This window comes from Pseudophryne corroboree, chromosome 12, assembly GCF_028390025.1.
Source record: "Pseudophryne corroboree isolate aPseCor3 chromosome 12, aPseCor3.hap2, whole genome shotgun sequence".
Classification (NCBI taxonomy): domain Eukaryota; kingdom Metazoa; phylum Chordata; class Amphibia; order Anura; family Myobatrachidae; genus Pseudophryne; species Pseudophryne corroboree.
In genome coordinates this window covers 115,575,254-115,596,445 of record NC_086455.1, presented here as the reverse complement: position 1 = coordinate 115,596,445, position 21,192 = coordinate 115,575,254, and the positions used below count along the sequence as shown (strand labels likewise).

General features: G+C 47.5%; 1 protein-coding gene across 1 annotated transcript in view; it reads right to left on the bottom strand.

The window, feature by feature from the left end:
- Positions 1 to 21,192, bottom strand: part of PSMA6 (proteasome 20S subunit alpha 6) — a 37,739-nt gene that overhangs the window by 5,837 nt on the left and 10,710 nt on the right. The window contains exons 2-3 of the mRNA XM_063947897.1: positions 12,590 to 12,684; positions 11,468 to 11,549 (exon numbers count right to left, since the gene is read on the bottom strand). Coding sequence (XP_063803967.1) covers positions 11,468 to 11,549; positions 12,590 to 12,684 — 177 coding nt within the window. The remainder of the gene's footprint in view (positions 1 to 11,467; positions 11,550 to 12,589; positions 12,685 to 21,192) is intronic.

Sequence of the window (21,192 nt, the reverse complement as noted above, 5' to 3'; positions counted from 1 at the left end):
TCTTCTTGGCCAATCCGGAACCACGAGTATGGTTTTCACTCCTCGCCTTCTTATTATTCTCAGTACCTTGGGTATGAGAGGTAGAGGAGGAAACACATAAACCGACTGGTACACCCATGGTGTCACTAGAGCGTCCACCGCTATCGCCTGAGGGTCTCTTGACCGGGCGCAATATCTTTTCAACTTCTTGTTGAGGCGGGACGCCATCATGTCTACCTGTGGTTTTTCCCACCGGTTGACTAGCATTTGGAAGACTTCTGGATGAAGTCCCCATTCTCCCGGGTGGAGGTCGTGCCTGCTGAGGAAGTCTGCTTCCCAGTTGTCCACTCCCGGAATGAACACTGCCGTCAGTGCTAACACATGATTCTCTGCCCATCTGAGAATCCTTGTGGCTTCTGCCATCGCCATCCTGCTTCTCGTGCCGCCCTGTCTGTTTACATGGGCGACCGCCGTGATGTTGTCTGACTGGATCAGTACCGGCTGGTTTTGAAGCAGGGGTCTTGCCTGGCTTAGGGCATTGTAAATGGCCCTTAGCTCCAGGATATTTATGTGAAGAGAAATCTCCTGATTTGACCACAGTCCTTGGAAATTTCTTCCCTTTGTGACTGCCCCCCAGCCCCGAAGGCTGGCATCCGTGGTCACCAGGACCCAGTCCTGTATTCCGAATCTGCGGCCCTCTAGTAGATGAGCCCTCTGCAGCCGCCAACTCGATAGGGTTATCCGCTGTTGCATCTGGAGATGGGACCCGGACCATTTGTCCAACAAGTCCCACTGGAACGTCCTTGCGTGGAACCTTCCGAATGGAATTGCTTCGTACGAAGCTACCATTTTTCCCAGGACTCGTGTGCATTGATGTACCGACACTTTTCCTGGTTTTAGAATGTCTCTGACCTGAGATGACAATTCCTCGGCTTTTTTCAGTGGAAGAAACTCTTTTCTGGTCTGTGTCCAGAATCATTCCCAGGAACAGAAGACGTGTCGTCGGGACCAGCTGTGACTTTGGAATGTTTAGAATCCAGCCGTGCTGTTGTAGCACTTCCTGAGAAAGTGCCACCCCCACTATCAACTGTTCTTTATCAGGAGATCGTCCAAGTACGGGATAATTAAAACTCCCTTCTTGCGAAGGAGTATCATCATTTCGGCCATTACCTTGGTAAAGACCCTCGGTGCCGTGGATAACCCGAACGGCAGCGTCTGGAACTGATAGTGACAGTCCTGTACCACAAATCTGAGGTACTCCTGGTGCGGAGGGTAAATGGGGACATGCAGGTACGCATCCTTGATGTCCAGGGATACCATGTAATCCCCCTCCTCCAGGCTCGCAATAACCGCCCTGAGCGATTCCATCTTGAACTTGAACCTTTTGATATGTGTTCAAGGTTTTTAAATTTAAGATGGGTCTCACCGAACCGTCCGGTTTCGGTACCACAAACATTGTGGAGTAGTAACCCTTTCCTTGCTGAAGGAGGGGTACCTTGACGATCACTTTCTGTGAATACAGTTTTTGAATAGCCACCAACACTGCCTCCCTGGCAGAGGGAGTTGCCGGCAAGGCAGATTTTAGGAAACGGCGGGGGGGGGGGGGGGGGGGAGACGTCTCGAATTCCAGCCTGTACCCCTGAGATACTACTTGAAGGACCCAGGGATCCACTTGTGAGAAAGTCCACTGTGTGCTGAAAAACCTGAGACGTGCCCCCCCCTTTCCCGATTCCGCCTGAGCAGCCCCAGCGTCATGCTGTGGACTTACCGGACGCAGGGGAGGACTTCTGCTCCTGGGAACTAGCCGTGTGCTGCAGCTTTTTCCCCCTTCCTCTGCCCCTCGGCAGAAAGGATGAGCCTCTAGCCCGCTTATTTTTCTGGGGCCGAAAGGACTGTACCTGATAATACGGTGCTTTCTTTTGCTGTGGGGTAGCCTGTGGCAAAAAAGTCGATTTCCCAGCAGTAGCTGTGGAAACGAGGTCTGAAAGACCTTCCCCAAAAAGTTCCGCCCCTTTATAGGGTAAAACTTCCATGTGCCGCTTGGAGTCGGCATCACCTGACCATTGCCTAGTCCATAACCCCCGTCTGGTGGCAATGGACATAGCGCTTATTTTTGATGCCAGCCGGCAAATATCCCTCTGTGCATCACACATGTATAAGACCGCGTCTTTTATATGGTCAATCGTTAGCAAAATATTGTCCCTATCCATGGTATCAATGTTTTCCGACAGGGAGTCTGACCACGCAGCAGCAGCACTGCACATCCAAGCTGATGCAATAGCGGGTCTCAATATAATGCCAGTGTGTGTGTATATAGCTTTTAGGGTACTTTCCAGCTTTCTATCAGCCGGTTCTTTTAGGGCGGCCGTATCCGGAGACGGTAGTGCCACCTTCTTTGATAAGCGTGTCAATGCTTTATCTACCCTAGGGGGTGTTTCCCAGCGTGACCTATCCTCTGGCGGGAAAGGGTACGCAGCCATTAACCGTTTAGAAATGATCAATTTCTTATCTGGGGAAGTCCACGCTTCCTCACACACCTCATTTAATTCGTCAGATGCAGGAAAAACTACTGGTAGTTTTTTCTCACCAAACATAATACCCCTTTTTTGTGGTACCTGGGGTATCATCAGAAATGTGTAAAACATTTTTCATAGCCTCAATCATGTAACGGGTGGATCTATTGGAGGGTACACTCGTCTCATCATCGTCGACACTGGAGTCGGTATCCGTGTCGACATCTGTATCTGTCATCTGAGGTAGCGGGCGTTCTATAGCCCCTGATGACATTTGAGACGCTTGGACAGGCACAAGCTGAGTAGCCGGCTGTCCTATGTCGTCAAACCTTTTATGTAAGGAGCTGACACTGTCACGTAATTCCTTCCATAAGTCCATCCACACTGGTGTCGACCCCGCAGGGGGTGACATCACATTCACAGGCATTTGCTCCGCCTCCACATCATTATCCTCATCATACATGTCGACACAGCAGTACCGACACACAGCAGACACACAGGGAATGCTCTTACAGAGGACAGGACCCCACAAAGCCCTTTGGGGAGACAGAGGGAGAGTATGCCAGCACACACCAGGGCGCTATATAACACAGGGATATCACTATACAGAGTGTTTTCCCCTATAGCTGCCTATAATATAAATATATATATATATATATATATATATATATATATATATATATATATATATATATATATATATATATATATACACATACTGCGCCTAAATTGTGCCCCCCCTCTCTTTTTTACCCTTTCTGTAGTGCAGGACTGCAGGAGAGAGCCAGGGAGCTTCCTTCCAGCGAAGCTGTGAGGAAATAATGGCGCCAGTGTGCTGAGGGAGTTGGCTCCGCCCCTTTTTCGGCGGGCTTTCTCCCGCTATTTTATCGTTTCTGGCAGGGGTTAATATACACCTATATAGCCTCTGGGGCTATATATGGTGTTAGTTTTGCCAGCCAAGGTGTTATTATTGCTGCTCAGGGCGCCCCCCCCCCCCAGCGCCCTGCACCCATTAGTGACCGCAGTGTGTGGTGTGCATGAGGAGCAATGGCGCACAGCTGCAGTGCTGTGCGCTACCTTGGAGAAGACAGAAGTCTTCAGCCGCCGATTTTCCGGACCACCTTCTTGTTTCTGGCTCTATAAGGGGGACGGCGGCGCGGCTCCGGGAACGGACGACGAGGTCGGGTCCTGTGTTCGATCCCTCTGGAGCTAATGGTGTCCAGTAGCCTAAGAAGCCCAAGCTACCACCACTTAGGTAGGTTCGCTTCTTCTCCCCTTAGTCCCTCGTTGCAGTGAGCCTGTTGCCAGCAGGTCTCACTGAAAATAAAAAAATAGGATTTTGGTACCTACCAGGTAAATCCTTTTCTTTGAATCCATAGGGGGCACTGGAGTACTCTTGGGATATGGACGGCTTCCACCGGAAGAAGGCACTGAATAAATTAATTTTTGAGACTACTCCTCCCCTCCATATCCTGCAGCACTTCAGTGTTTTTTACTGAGCCGAACAGGATCGATAGAGAGATTGACAAAAGGAGAATTACATATAGTCTCACAGACAACAATAAAGTTGACACAACGTAACAGACAACTAAACAGTTGACACCATAACTGATTAACCCTTGTTAAATTTAAACCAGTCGTGAAAGTGTGTTACCATAAGAACCACTGGACTCCTAAAACAGGTAAACTGCTCTGGGTGGGCGTCCAGTGCCCCCTATGGATTCAAAGAAAAGGATTTACCTGGTAGGTACCAAAATCCTATTTTCTTTTTCATCCACTAGGGGTCACTGGAGTACTCTTGGGATGTACCAAAGTCTCCTCCGTGGCGGGAGAGCTGTTTGGCACCTGTAACACTAAACGGCCAAAGCTAGATGCTGCTGCCGCGAACGTATCAAACTTGTAAAAGCGCACAAACGTGTGCACTGACGACCAAGTAGCCGCACGGCAAAGCTGTGTCGTAGAAGCCCCACGACTCGCTGCCCATGACGTCCCCACAGAACGTGTGGAATGAGCTGTTACTGAAGTAGGTGGCTGTAACTTAGCATAAAGGTAAGCCTGACGTATAGTCAGTTTGATCCATCTGGATAAGGTCTGCTTAGAGGCTGGCCAACCCCTCTTAGCTGCGTCATAGAGAACAAACAACGTATCTGTCTTACGCACAGTAGACGTTCGGGAAACATAGATACGCAATGCGCGAACCACATCCAACGTTCCAGAGTCTCCTGTTAACACAGGAACTACTATTGGTTGATTGATGTGAAAAGACGACACTACCTTTGGTAGAAAAGCGGGATTCGTCCGAAGTTCCGCTCTGTCATCATGAAAAATTAAATACGGTGACTTGCATGACAAGGCACCCAAATCTGAAACACGCTTAGCCGAAGCTAAGGCTAAAAGAAAAATCGTTTTCCAAGTGAGAAATTTAATATCCACTTGTTGTAAGGGTTCAAAGTAATCGGACTGTAAGAAATCTAAAACCAGATTCAAGTCCCATGGTGCTGTAGGTGGAATGAAAGGAGGCTGTATCCTCTTTACACCCTGTAGAAACGTATGTATTGACTGCAACGAGGCCAATTTCCTTTGAAAATAAATTGACAACGCAGATACCTGCACCTTTAATGTGGAAAGACGTAGTCCTCCATCTAACCCCATTTGTAAAAATAACAAAAGACGGGATAATTTAAAAGACGATGTCGGAAATTTCCGAGCTTCACACCAACCTATATAAGTACGCCAAATTCTATAATAATGAGCTGCCGTAACCGGCTTCCTAGCTCGTACCATGGTTGGTATAACAGACTCAGGAATGCCCTCTTTCCTTAAGATGGCCTTTTCAACAGCCACCCCGTCAAACGCAGCCGCGCTAAATCGGGGTAAAGGAACGGACCCTGTTGTAACAGGTCCGGACGTAGTGGGAGTGGCCACGGATCGTCTGCGAGTAACCCGAGGAGATCCGAGAACCAAGCCCTCCGAGGCCAATGAGGCGCTATTAGAATGACTGTGACGAACCCTCTCTTGATCCGTTTTAGCACCAACGGGAGCAGCGGAAACGGTGGAAACAGATACACAAGGCTGTATGGCCACGTGGCTGTGAGAGCATCCACCGCCACTGCCCCTGGATCTCTTGTTCTGGACACATATCTTGACACCTGATGATTGTGGCGGGATGCCATTAGATCCACCTGAGGGTAACCCCACTTCTGGATCAACATCTGAAATACTTCTGGATTCAATGCCCACTCTCCTGGATGAAAATCCCGACGACTGAGAAAATCTGCCTCCCAGTTGTCCACTCCAGGAATGAACACTGCCGATAATATCACCTGGTGATATTCGGCCCATCTGAGGATCCGAGCTACTTCCCGCATAGCCATGCGGCTTCTCGTTCCTCCTTGTTTGTTTATATATGCGACTGCCGTCGCGTTGTCTGACTGCACCTGAACAGTCTGAAAACGAAACATGTACACCGCTTGTCTTAGAGCATTGTAAATCGCCCTGAGTTCCAGAACATTTATGGATAGCGATCTTTCGTGATCCGCCCAGAGGCCCTGGAGCCGATAACTCTGAACTACAGCTCCCCAACCTCTGAGACTTGCGTCTGTTGTCAGAATTATCCAATTCGCGACGCCGAATCGTCTCCCTGCAGATAGATTGTGTATTTTTAACCACCAGAGAAGAGACACCCTGACTTGTGGTGACAACCTCACCCTGTGGTGCAGCTGCAGATGTGATCCCGACCACTGTGCTAACACCTCCAGTTGAAACGGACGTGAGTGAAATCTTCCGAACTGAAGTGCTTCGAAAGCCGCCACCATTGTGCCTAGAAGGCGAATGCACAAATGTACTGAGACTGTGCGTGGCTTGAGCACTAATTGCACCAGATGACGAATGCCCTGTACTTTCTGTTGTGGCAGGTAAACCCTTTGTTTTACTGTATCGAGAATCATCCCTAGGAATTGAAGTCGCTGACACGGAATTAGATGTGATTTCTTTAAACTGACTATCCAACCGTGCTGAACTAGTACATTGTACGTTAGTAAGGCATGTTGGAGAAGCAATTGTTGAGACGGAGCCTTTATGAGTAGATCGTCTAAATACGGAACAATTATTACCCCTAGGGACCTGAGATGAGCTGTCATCACGGACATTACCTTGGTGAATACCCGAGGCGCTGATGAGAGGCCAAACGGTAGAGCCTGAAATTGGTAATGGTCTCGTCTTATCGCAAACCTTAAGAAACTCTGGTGAGGTGGCCAAATCGGAATGTGCAAATACGCATCCTTGAGATCTAGTGCAATCATGAATTCCTGTGGCTCTAACCCTGCAATTACTGACCTGAGAGATTCCATCTTGAATCTGTGGTAAGTGACGTAATGATTGAGACCTTTTAGGTTCAATATTGGCCTGACTGAGCCATCTGGTTTTGGTACCAGAAACAGACTGGAATAATAACCCTGCCCCTGTTCCTGCACAGGGACCGGAATTATCACTGCAGCAGAGACTGAATGGCAACCTGCAGAACTGCTTTCTTGTCGTCCGACACAGGCAGTCCTGTCGTGAAAAATCTTCCTGTCGGAAGATAATCGAACTCTATTTTGTAACCCTCTAATACTAAATTGCGGATCCACCCATCTGTGGACGTCTGCAGCCACGCCCCCTGAAAGCTCTGAAGGCGTGCTCCCACAATTGGAGATCCGAGATGGGCTGGGAGCCCGTCATGCCACTGGTTTGTTAGTGGTCTTGGTGTCTTGACGACGTGCATTGGATTGTCGGGCACTACGTCCCCGACCTCTTCTGCCCGGCGTGACTGCTCCTCCCTGCCCACGAAAGGGCTGAGTTCTAAAGGATTTGAACGCCGGACCAGAATATTTCCGTTTAGGTATAGTTGTAGGCGATGGAAGAAAAACAGACTTCCCTCCAGTAGCCTCAGAAATCCATTTGTCCAATTCAGGACCAAAAAGTTTCTCGCCATCATAAGGCAATGCCTCTATACCTTTTTTAACCTCCGTCTCCGCCTGCCACGAACGCAGCCAAAGTGCTCGTCGTACTGTGACTAGCGATGAGGACAGGCGAGAAGTAAGCTGACAGACGTCAGTAGAAGCTGTACATAGATATTCAGCAGCTTCCCAGATTTGATCCGCGAGAAGTATAAGATGATCATCTTGCAGAGCCGACTTGAGCTCTTTTATCCATACCATTAAAGCTTTAGTAACCCAAATGCCAACCAACCCAGGTCTTAACAGCACTCCAGTTGCTGTGTACATGGACCTTAGCATAGCCTCTATTTTACGATCTGCAGGGTCTTTAAGCGTAGTAGCAGTTGGGACTGGTATGGTTAACTTCCTCGTAAGTTTAGATACGGATGAATCCACCAAAGGTGGGTTCTCCCATGTAGCTGTCATGGCCTCTGGAAACGGGTAACTCGATTTAAATCTACGAGGAATAGAAAACCGTTTGTCCGGATTTTTCCGTGACTCCAGTAACATTTTATTAAGAGATTCCGAGATAGGGAAACACATCGGAGATCTCTGTCGTTTAGTAAAGACTACCTCATCATTCGTCAGTGGCTCCTCAGTTTCCGTAAACTCCAGCGACTGACGAACTGCTCTGATGAGATTGTCAATACCTGGGCTGTCAAAGTCGTCACCTTCTGACTGTTGTTCTATTTCGCCCTCCTCGTACTCCTGTTCAGTGAGGTCTAGTATCCCAGAGACAGGAAAATTAGTAGGAAAAGGAAACTTATCTTTTCCACTCAAGGTGGACTTATGACCAGTTTGAGACTCCCCAGGTAACTCAAATGGTCTCATCTTAAACTCAGATCTTGCCGCCTCTCTTTCTTCACGAGAGGCGGCCAGTTCTGATTGTAAACCAACTAATACATCTGCAAGTAAAGCCCATGGCAGGTCCTGAGATGCCTTTACTTCTGGAATGGAAATCGTATTTATGGCTGTATTAACAACACATGCTGTACATGTGGTGGATCCATCAGGCAACACACTCTTACAGACATGACATGACAAATGTTTCTTAGATTTTGCTGGTGTCTTACTCATTATGAAGACAGACAATACAAACTCCACACAGACAGACTGCACGACTCAGTAATAACACCAAAGTTCCTGGTATATATCTAGGCAAGTGCAGTGCCTGCCAGAAATACGAAAACTGACCCCAAAATTCCTCTAGTACCACTCTTAGCCGAGATGTAAAAATAGGAAACCTGGAACAGACAGGAGAACATTTAAACATATTAAGCATTTCTTGCACTGCCAAATACTGTTAAAGTCTCCCCCCCCCCACTCCCACGACCTCCGTGTACAGCACCGGGTCTGGGCCTGTGGAAGTTTTGCAAAGGGCCGTGTGAGCGGCCTGTCTATAGACCCCGGACAACGGAACTCCTCGGCTGCTGCGGGCGGATGGCGGAAGCAGAGAGCGTGCTGCATGGAGCCGTGGAGCGGCCCATGCACACGTGCTCCCGCCCGCCACACACAGCATAACGGCGTGTCTGTGTAGCCAAGCAGCGCTGCTGCTGCGCAGGGAGCAGCGGTCTTTTAGGATGCTGGGAGCCGGAGAGTGAGAGCGCGCCGCATGGACCGTGAAGCGGCCCATGTACACGCGCTCCGGGCAGCGGTGAGTACCCAACAATCCCCAACAGTGGAGCGGCAGCAAGCGCTGACCGCCCCAACCCAACATACCTGGACCGTGACAAAAGTCTATGACGGGGCCTTCATCCAAGCTCCGTCCAGCTTTCCTGCAGGCAGCCTGCAAGTGGAGTGAGGGAGCTCTTTACAGAGAGGTCCGACACTCACGGCTACTCAGCCGCTTCCACTGTCCCTGACCCACGCCTGTTAGAAGGGGGGAAAGGACGTGGAAATTGAAGAGAAAAAAAAAACTTAGAAAAAAATCCAATACAGAAAAAACACTGGAGTGCTGCAGGATATGGAGGGGAGGAGTAGTCTCAAAAATTAATTTATTCAGTGCCTTCTTCCGGTGGAAGCCGTCCATATCCCAAGAGTACTCCAGTGACCCCTAGTGGATGAAAAAGAAACCTAAACTATACTTTCTTCTAGGAGCTTAGGAGGGCCCCTAGTGTGCATCCAGCTCAGCCGGGCACAGAAATCTAACTGAGGCTTGGAGGAGGGTCATAGGGGGAGGAGCCAGTGCACACCAGATAGTCCTAAATCTTTCTTAGATGTGCCCAGTCTCCTGCGGAGCCGTCTATTCCCCATGGTCCTTACGGAGTCCCCAGCATCCACTAGGACGTCAGAGAAAGACAATTTGTCCATCGAGTTCAACCTATTTGTGGTCTCCTATGCACGATTACATTGTAGAAAATTTTGACTGAAGTTGATGACTGCCGTTACGTTTTACCCCTCTTTTTTATAATAACCATAGTGCGTGACTATGCCCCGTAACCCTGGATATCCTTATCCATTAGGAATTTATCTAACCCATTCTTAAAGGTGTTGACTGAGTTGGCCATTACAACTCCCTCAGGCAGGAAATTCCAAACACGTATCGTCCTTACCGTAAAAAAGCCTTTACGCCGTATTGTGCGGAATCTCCTCTCCTCTAACCTGAGCGAGTGTCCACGAGTTCTCTGAGTTGATCTAACCAAAAACAGGTCCTGCGCAAGATCTGTATAATGTCCCCTTATATATTTGTAAATGTTGATCATGTCCCCTCTTAATCTCCTCTTTTCCAGTGTAAACATGCCTAGTCCTGCAAGCCTTTCCTCGTATTCCAGCGTCTCCATACCCTTAATTAATTTGGTCGCCCGCCTTTGAACCTTTTCTAGCTCCAGGATATCCTTTTTGTAGTAAGGTGCCCAGTATGTGTGCAGCCATGGTTCTGGGCATGCACTGTGTAAAGTCCGATAATCTATACTACGCTAAGTAACATGATGCTCACTCTTGGTCAGCCATTACGAGTGTTGGAAGTTTTCAACAAATAAAATTTTTTGCCTCTCTGCTTTTGGACATGGCCTGTAAGATTTGAAGACATTTGTCATGGTCTGCTGATTAGTCAGTGTTAGTAAGAGCGTTGTCTCCTGAAATGACAGATCTCATACTATACAGATAAAAAGACATTGCTGTTCCATGTATTATAGCAAAAGTTTTAACTGTAGTATTGTACATTTATATGATTACTAGACCCTTTACAACATTTGACATTAGCTGCACTAGAAAAGCAAAGTAGATTACACCAAATTTTACCATTACTACTATAAGCCCAAGTCAATTAAATTAATTGCTCATAGATTCATACAGAAGTAGGTATTAAAAGGTCACCCAAGTCAACGATTACAGGTTAGGTAATATTATGATCTTCTTATAGCCCATTATAGAGGAGTTTAAGAAAAGAAAAGAAAAGAAAAGAAAAAAAGAAAGAAAGAAAGAAAGAAAGAAAGAAAGAAAGAAAGAAAGAAAGAAAGAAAGAAAGAAAGAAAGAAAGAAAGAAAGAAAGAAAGAAAGAAAGAAAGAAAGAAAGAAAGAAAAAAAGAAAAAAAAGAAAGAAAGAAAGAAAGAAAGAAAGAAAAAAAGAAAAATTCCTCAACTCGAAAACACACAACAACAAAGAGTGTAAAAATGTAAACAATATTATATAATAGCTACACCAGGGATGTTTTTAGAGAAGGCCCAATCCTCCCTGCAGTGCCGTAGTATCTGCGCATGCGCAGGTATCCATAAACATTGCAACCACTGTGTTCCCGTAATCTAATCTCTAGTGCGCATGCGCGGGCTTCTGAGGACATGGTGTCTGTAAAGTTCCTGGAGACAAATCTGTCCTGCACAGGCGCAAATCACCGGAAAAATGCCATCCATCTTTCGAGTGATTTCTCCTGTAGCAGCAGCACCGATGTGGGACTCCGGAGAGTTAAGTGAGTAAACATGGGTGTACGGTGTAGCACTCACTGCACCAATTATAGAAACGCCTACAAGCTACACCATGAGGGCAATCACATAAGCAGCTACCTGTCATTCCAGTCATCACACAGCCAATGTTTTCCGTTATCCGGAACAAATGGGTCACTGTCCTGCTGTCCAACAGCTTGTCCTACGGTGAGGAAGACAAAAGAAGTAAGAGATGCAAATATTTTTGGACAACTGAAAAGCATACATAAAAATGAATGGTGATCATTCACGTTTACTTCTATCAATTTATTGTATTGCACATAAAGATGCATTTAACACCTCAGGGGTATAGTCAATTAGTGTGGGAATTTCAGACAGGACGGAAAGACGTCATTTTCCGCTGATAATCAGCACTTTGACACTTCAATATTTAATTGAAGTGCTGTTTTTCCGCCCTGTTGAAAAACACATGGATGAGCGGAATCTCTGCTCATCCATGTGTTTTCAACCCCGCCACGGTCGAAAACGGGTCAGTTTTCGACCATTCATTTTGGCCCATAAGAGAGGGCAAAAATCAATGGTCGGAATGACAGAGGAAACCGGCGGAAATGGCCTGCAATAGAATACTGAAGATCCGACACTAATTGAATACTCCCCTCAATCTCTCAACAAAAATGATACAAAAGAACAAAATATATTATGGCCATTTCACCCTCACAGTCATTTAAATATGGACAACAGAATTAATTCACTGGTTCTGTATTACATGCAGCCATTTTATCTGGGGCTCTGGTTAAAAAAAAAAAAAAAAGTAACTTTGTAGTTTGTACTTTCTTATTTCGGGCAATAATCCCACTCAAGTGACAAAACGGTGCAGGACCCATGGGTTGGCCTTATGCAATTCCAAAGTAACTGAACTATACATCAGCTGATACCAATCCCTTGTCTGGAGTTCTGCAGCATGAATAGGTTTAAATAAATTAGTGCTCTGATTGGACAGTGGTCACGGTTCAGTGACCGCTACACAATAAGCATTGTCAGAGCACTGCAAGCTCAAGTGTATATGTTTAACGGTCTCCAAGCCATAGAGACCTGAAAGGGAACTATCAACAATTCTAGAAACGTTTTACTCTGAAAGTGGGAGCCCTGTGGCTCGATGCTTTGCCATATGGGTTTAATTACCAAAACTAATATATATCTGGAATACTCCTTTACTTCTTACATTACAATTAGTTTACTTACAGGGACTTTCTTCTGTGTAACAATAATAGCGCAATCTTTCCCCCGAACCGCCACCGATGTGAGGCCGCCTTGGTTGATAGCTTTAAATGCATATTCTGGAAATAAAAGATAATTAATCAAATGTTTAAAATAGGCATTTGCAAATATAAAACAAAAAGATATATATTCAGAGGAGTTTTGGTGTCCCTATAGTTTCAAGTATGCCACATTGCTCAAAGAAGAGTACAGCTCAAATAAAACGATGCAAATCTTTAACGATGACTGATCCACATGATGGGTAAAAGCATAAATGCATCAGTCAAATACACTAGCTGGTTTTTTTGCTTGTTTACTCTGAATGAAGTCCATACACTGAAAGAAATGCCTGTAAAGCGATATGCCGAGACCCTGGACTGCCTCCAAATCTGCTCAAAGACGCTGATCAGAGAGGATGCAGAGGGAACGCACCAAGGGAGCTCAGGAGAACGTCTGAGTAGGAAGTCAGGCTACGCCCTCACTATTAAGTCCAGTTACCCACTGCTTTTAGAAAGTACGAAAAAAGGTATAGGAATGAAATCTATTGGTTCCACTTCTGTTTGCGCCAGCGGATGGGAGCAACACAGCAGAATCTTTTTGTCACAACATGCTCCATTTACTGGTGTTCACTTGCAGTGACCCCAACCAGTCACAGATAGCTCCACACCACATGACAGGTGACATCACTAACGTGGTAGGCAATGTGCAACCAACTCTAGTGCATGATAGTTACCTTTGTACATTTTAAAGTTTTTCATGTCTCATGTTCTATAAAGTGCTCCTATTTGTTTATTCATTTGTATTTTATTTTTTCAATATTAATTTTTATTATTTAAACAAAGTCAAAAGGGGAGGGGTACAGAAGAGAAAAAAGGGGGGGAGGGGTTAGGGGGGTACACAGATTGTTCCACAGAAAATAAAGATTAATGCATAGAGGATAACAAAAAGAACATCACATCGGAAAAAGACATGTGGCAGAACCCAATCAGCAATCAATATATAATAACATGAAAACAAAGTCCTAAGGACCATGAGGGGGTGCAGGATCTGGTAAGCGATTATGCCAATAGGTAGACCACGAATACCAGCGGAGCAGTGGGCATGATGAGGTAGGGGCATAGGCCACTCCCGCTGTCTCAAATTCGCAGTGCGATTGTACAGCCAACTCAATCGCTTTTATATGAGGAACTCCGACTGAACGCCATTGGCGAGCAATCAATAATTTAGTTGAAATAAGGATATGGCCTAAAATGTAACGATCGCCCGGCGATAAATCGCCATAGTACAGGTGAAGGAGAGCCAGTCGTGGATGGGGATGTATGCAAAGGCCCAGCACTAGTTCCAAGAGGTGAAAGACAGAGTTCCAGAGCGGAGCAAGCACTGGGCAATCCCAGAAAATATGTATTAGGGTGTAGCGGGTTGCATCGCATGTAAGCGGGAAGGGGTGAAATACAATCGGTGGGTGAGTTTATAAAATAGTTCTATATGTGACATACATTTAGAAACTGTGTAACAGGATCGAAAGATTATCTTCCAGTCTTCCTCCGATATCGAACACCTAAGGTCCACCTCCCATTTCGCCTGGTAGGGGGCTGTCTGCATTGATTGGGAGTTGATAATGTAGTTGTACCATTTAGTGATGCCACCCCTGCCCTCCCCGTCATCTAGAAACTTCTGGACAAGTTTGGGTACGGTGGACAGCGAGTGGGATGGGGGGGGGATGCTGAGGCCCCGTGGAGCCAATGTCTGAGTTGTAAACATTTATAAAATTCCCCATGTGGCAGCAGGAATCTTTCCTGTATCTGGGCAAAAGACAGAAGAGTATTATTCACCATTATATCCTGCAGAGATAGGATATCCCTCAAAATCCAGGAGTCAAATCTCAAATCAGGGATTAAGGAGGCTATGCCCGTCAGTGAGAGAGCAGGGGTAGGGAGAGTTACAACACTAACACTATGCACCACTTCCAACCAAGCCTTCCGAGTAGATTGGACCGAAAGAGACCTGCTTGTCAATAGCTTGCCCTCCGACTTCGGGAGTAGTAAAACATCAGTAATGCTGCATTCACACCGCAAATGCCGGGTCCTACCCGGTAAGACAAACGTGTACTTACCGGGTGGGATCCGGCATTTGCGCTCCGTTGCAGGCTTCCCGACCCGGCAATATACCGGGTCGGTTGCCATGACAACGGAGGCCGCAGCAGCAGCAGGGGCGGGGGTGGAGGCGGCGTCGGGAGATGAGCTCATCTCCAGCGCCGCCTCTCCCTATCTTGTGAATGGGAACCGTGTCGCATCGACACGGCTCCCATTCACACCGCACCTGACCCGGTAATCAACCCGGGTAAAACCCTTCTTTTTTACCGGGTTGATTTACCGGGTCAGGCGACCCGCTAAATCGCCCAGTGTGCTTTCACATCGCACACTGACCCGGTTCGACACGGCAATATGCCGTGTCGGTACCGGGTTATTTGTGCGATGTGAAAGGGGTATAAGGGGGAGCGGGGCAACGAACCCTTGTTCAAGTTGGACCCATGATTTATATGGGGGGTGTGAATACCAAGCTCCTATCTGCGCAAGTCGGCATGCTAATTGGTAGGAATGTAAATCTGGATATGCCAGGCCCCCTTCCTGTTTGGGCCGGATCATTGTTTTCCTAGCTATTCTCGTTTTTTTTACCTTTCCATACGTAAGAGTTGAAAATAGCATTAAATTTAGACAAGAGATAGGTAGGTAGGAGGACAGGAATGGCCCGAAATAGATACATGAGCCTGGGGAGGATAGTCATCTTCAGTGCAGCTAAGCGCCCTAAACATGAGACATGATGCATCATCCAGTCCGAGACCAGAGCTGTAAGCTTGCGCAGCAGCGGGGGGTAGTTAGCGGAGAGTAGGTCGTCCAGCTTCTGGGTGATATGTATCCCCAGATATTTAAGGCTTCTATCCTGCCAGGAATAAGAGTAGGAAGCTTTCAGCGCGGATAAGAGGGGGGGCGGAAAATTGATAGGGAGTGCCTCCGTCTTAGTATTGTTAAGTTTATAATAGGATACGGCTGAATATTCCAAGAGTGTGTGTAATGCTCGCAGGGAGGTAGTGGGAGTCGTGAGCGTCAGGAGGACGTCGTCCGCAAATAAACAAATCTTATGAGATTGTCCCTGATATTCCACTCCTGTAATCAAGGATGAAGATCTTATTTTCTCAGCTAACCGTTCAATTGCCAGAGCAAATACTAGCGGGGACAGGGGGCACCCTTAGCGTATGCCATTCGTGATCTGAAAAGGGGAGGAGAGGAGTCCATTCACACACACTCTTGCCGAGGGGCGGGAGTACAAAGCCAAAATGGAGGAGAGAACCCTGCCATTAAGACCAAACTTACAAAGAACCGCCTGTAGATACCCCCAGTGTAGGCGGTCGAACGCCTTCTCCGCGTCTAACGACAACAGCAATAGGGGAGAATCAGACGTAGAGAAGGTGTCTAGCACATTTATTACCCGCCTAGTGTTATCGGGGGACTGTCTTCCCGGGACAAACCCCACTTGATCGCAGTGGACTAGCGACGGGAGCAGGGGAGTAAGCCTGTTAGCCACTAATTTCACGTAGATTTTCAAATCAGTATTCAATAGAGCCATGGGGCGATAGTTAGACATCATAGCGGGGTTTTTCCCTGGTTTGGGAAAGGCAACTACACGAGCTTCCAACATTTCAACCGGGAAATTCCCGACAGAGGAAGCATGATTATAGACTCCGTTCAAAACAGGGGTGAGGGTATCTGTGAAGCATTTATAGAATTTATTGATAAACCCAACGGGAGTGAATCTATAGCTTGAGTAATTTCTGTAGAAGACCAGGGTTGGTTTAAAGCCTGTAAAGTAGATGAGTCAACAGAGGGGAGATGAGCATCTTTCAAAAAGGCCGCAATGACAGCCGGCGTGGGTTGTGGGATAGAAACATCGTCCTTTAAATTATATAGGGAGGAGTAATATGTGGCGAAGGAGTCGGCAATATCCGACGGGTCGGTTATTTTGATATTATTCGAATTGAAAATGTATTTCACCCTCTATTTAGCAGTTTTCCCCCTCAACTTGCGTGCAAGCATTCTACCTGCTCTGTCCCCGTGTATAAAACTTTTGTTGCAGTCGGAAAAGGTTCTTATGGACCTCTGATAGAGCTACTTTATTCAACTCATCTGACCCGAAGCAGGTCCCGATTAGGGAGGCCAATCCCGGGCCGTTTTTTCAATCCCGGGATTCGGGATTGAAAAACGGTCAATCCCGGGATTGCAGTAGGGACCAGTGAAGGTTGTAGGGAGCAGCGCTGGAGGAAGGGTGTAGGTAGTGGTGCGGGAGGTAGGGAGGGTGTAGGTAGCGGTGCGGGAGGTAGGGAGGGGGTAGGTAGCAGTGCGGGAGGGTGGGTGTAGGTAGTGGTGTGGGAGGGAGGATGTAGGTAGCGGCGCGGAAGGGTTGGTAGCGGCGCGAGAGGGAGGGTGGGTGTAAGTAATGACACTTACTATTAGGCGGGCGGCCGCGGCAGCCATGGACTCACTGAACGCGGGAGCATTTCAAATGAAGCGCCGGCCGCCAGCCAACCAGAGCTGGCGGACCGGCAGCCAATCAGGGATGCGGTCGCAGCAGTGGCTCCTGATTGGCTGCCGCTGCTGCGGCAGCTTCCCTGATTGGCTGCCGAGCCGCCAGCTCTGATTGGCTGGCGGCCGGCGCTACATTTGAAGTGCTGCCGCGTTCAGCTTGTCCATGGCTGCCGCGGCCGCCCGACTAATAGTAAGTGTCATTACTTACACCCACCCTCCCGCACATGCGCACTGTAATCCCTTGAATCCCGGGATTGGAAGCTCCAATCCCGGGATTCAAATCCCGGCATTTTTGGCCCAAATCCCGGGATCCCGCCGATCCCGGGATTGGCCTCCCTAGTCCCGATATATTTTCTTATTAGAAGGGCTCAGTTTGAGTAGGAATTCTAGATCTTTAAAACGAGTTTCAAGTTCTAATTGGTGTTCTCGAGAGGTCCCACGGATATAGACAGTCGCCTGAATAGCCGCTCCCCTAACTACCGCCTTAAGGGCACACCACTGTGTGAAAACGGACGTGTCGGCTGGTCCGTTGGTTTCAAGGTACAGGGAGAGGGCCTGAGCAATAGACCGGTTAGCATCCGCATTTGAGAGGAGATATTCCCCAAGGCGCCATAGGGTAGAGCAGGTACGCACGCGGCGGAGATTCCAATGGATAGAGAGAGCCGAGTGATTGGACCACGACACTGGCAGGATAGAAGCCTTCGAAATTTGCTGGAGGGTCCACTTATCCGATATTGCTACATCTATCCTAGAAAAAGAGCCATGCACTGGGGAGAAGAACGAATAATCTCTACAGGTCGGGTTCTTAGCCCTCCAGACATCGTAGAAGCCATATTCATATACAGGTTGAGTATCCCATATCCAAATATCCGAAATACGGAATATTCCGAAATACGGACTTTTTTGAGTGAGAGTGAGATAGTGAAACTTTTGTTTTTTGATGGCTCAATGTACACTAACTTTGTTTAATACACACAGTTATTAAAAATATTGTATTAAATTACCTTCAGACTGTGTATATAAGGTGTATATGAAACAAATGAATTGTGTGAATGTAGACACACTTTGTTTAATGCACAAAGTTATAAAAAATATTGGCTAAAATTACCTTCAGGCTGTGTGTATAAGGTGTATATAAAACATAAATGCATTCTGTGCTTAGATTTAGGTCCCATTGCCATGATATCTCATTATGGTATACAATTATTCCAAAATACGGAAAAATCCCATATCCAAAATACCTCTGGTCCCAAGCATTTTGGATAAGGGATACTCAACCTGTAATATATTCCGAAAAGCTTGAGAGCTATCGCGCAGCGAGCCCGTGCTGAGGTAGGGCGGGTGAAGGATCTATCTACCGTGGGATCAGGGACCATGTTAAAATCCCCCAGCAATAGCAAGGCACCTGATAGGTGTGTCTGAAGAGTTCTGAAGAATTTCCGGAAGAAGGGCATTTGTTTAGTATTCGGGGCGTACAGCGTGGCTATGGTGACTGGCCTGTCGTCCAATTTACCTGTCAGAATAAGATATCTACCCTCCTGGTCTTTAATTTGATGATCTAGAGTAAAATCACAGGTACTAGAGAATAAAATAGCCACCCCAGCCTTTTTCTTCGGGCCATTGGACGTATAACAAGTGGGATATTTGTTATCTTTAAGGGCGGCGGGCGACAGCGACATGAAGTGAGTCTCCTGTACGGCCACCACGTGCGCCCTACATTTGGCAAAATGGCGCAGGGCCAATCTTCGTTTATTGGGCGAATTCAGCCCCTTCACATTTAAAGAAAGAACATTAACCATTAGGCATAACTAATTAATGCAAAGATCACTCTATACACATAAACTATGTTGCAAGACCGGCGTGGGTCTCTGTGTACCAGAACTTGGAGATGGGGAAGACAGGGAGGGTGGGAGAATTAGTAAGAGGGGAAAAAAAGAACGGGCACCCCAAGGGTGCCAAACAGGGTTGCCGAAATAGGTAACACATAGGGTCGTGGCGAGGTGCGGGGAGACACCCCCCTCCCCCCCACTCCTAGAACAGGCAAAACAAATAAAACCATATCGAAGCGACATAGGCTAAATGTCTCCTCCCGGACAGTGGCAGGACCTGTGCAGAATAGTGTCAAAAACAAAAAAATTATATATGAGAAAATTTTTTTTTAAATAAAAGCAAAGAAATCACTCTGGGGGGATGCAGGGCACACAGTGGGCAGCATAGTTATAGTAAAGATAGTACAATGTAAGCATCTTAATCGTAACTTATATCACATCTACGCATAAACATAAGTCCTGCTGCGCGGTGGTCCGAAGCCCTGCCCGGGAGGTTATCGTGAAGACCTATAATAAGGAACAAGAAGGTAAAGTCCGACAATAACATGCAACCTGGGTGCGTTAGATAGTCTCTAAAGTCATTTGCCGGCCATAGACCACTCTTGAGCCAATTTAAGGGATGAAGGTGCCGCGTCAGGGGAATACTCCCTCTTCCAGGAAACCAGCAGTTGCAAACCAGCCTCCGGCGAGACTATCGCGTGCATGACACCGTTGCGCCTCACAAGCAATTTCGTCGGGAATCCCCATCGGTAAAGAATATCAGCTCTCCTCAGTACTGTAGTTACCGGATAGAACGAGCGTCTCATAGCTAAGGTAGCCGCTGATAGGTCTCCGTACACTTGTATATCCCCCAAGGTCGTGGGCGGTAAATCCGGGCGCATAGCTGCCCGAAGGATTTGTTCCTTGACATGGAAGTAATGCATCCTCATCAGCGTGTCCCTCGAAGCGTCCTTCGGGACATTTCTAGCCTTCGGCAGTCGATGGATACGGTCGATGAGGAAGTCATCGATAGAGCTGGTAGGGAGAAGAGTCATAAAGAGATCCGTTGCGAATTGTTTTAACTCTGAGGTGGAGACCGTTTCAGGAATGCCATGGAGTTTTACATTGTTACGGCGTGACCTATCCTCAAGGTCACATGACTTCCTCCTAAGGTTGGCGACCTCGGCTTGTAGCTCTTCCAATTGATTAATCACCTCATTATGAGACTGCACCACCTCCTCGCACTTTTTCTCGAGATGGTCCGTACGGTGGCCTATGGCATCAACAGTCTGTTGGCAACTCTGGAGCGCCGTCTTAACTTCCATCGAAATATCATCCTTAAAGGAAGCCAAGAGTTGCCGCATCGATCAGAGTGTGAGGGGTGCGTCATCATCCAGTTGAGAGAGTTTTGTTGGAGTCACACGGGGAGACCCTGATACATCACCACCTCCTTGGGGTTGTTTAAATAGAGGATCCGATACAGCAGGGCCTTTCAGGCTCTGGGATGTCGGCGACTGCTTGAAGAAAGCGACCGGACAGACCAGAGTCGGGTCCTCATGGCGTTTAGGCGGCATGACCCCAGGGGGTATGCTTCACTGCAGTAGTTGTTGACAAGAGAAATCGGGAGAAGGAGGGTAGAGATACCTATGTCGGTTCGATATATGTGCCGAAGGCGGGATCACAGCATCAGGAGTGGGGGCGAGTTCCAAACATCACATCAGAGGTCACATCAGCCCGGATTGACCACAGGCGAGTCTTCCCGTGGTACCCAGTAGCCGGGTACTATGCAGGGGTATTCCGCCAGGGGAGTATGAAGGGTTAAGGGCAGCGTCAGAATGCTCCGCACTATATTGATGAACAGGCTCCCACATTGGGTGCTTTATATGCACTATAAAATGAAGGGGCAATGGGGAGTCTCAGATATAGAAATCAGATGATTATGTAATCTTGCAGGGGTGAGGAGACTGGAGTGCAGTGCAGCATTACCTCTGCTCCGGCTGCTTGCCAGGGAGCAAGATGGCGGCTTCGGATTCCTGTCACAGGCCTCTGGGGAAGGAAGAAGAAATGACCTCCAGATTCAGTGGTGGTGTCAGTGGGTATGTTTACTGAAGCCGCGACCGCCTCCGCCAGGCCTAGAGTCCGCAGTCCGGCTAGTTACAGCGGCAGTGACAGCCGCGGACCCGTGTTTATTTATTTTAAA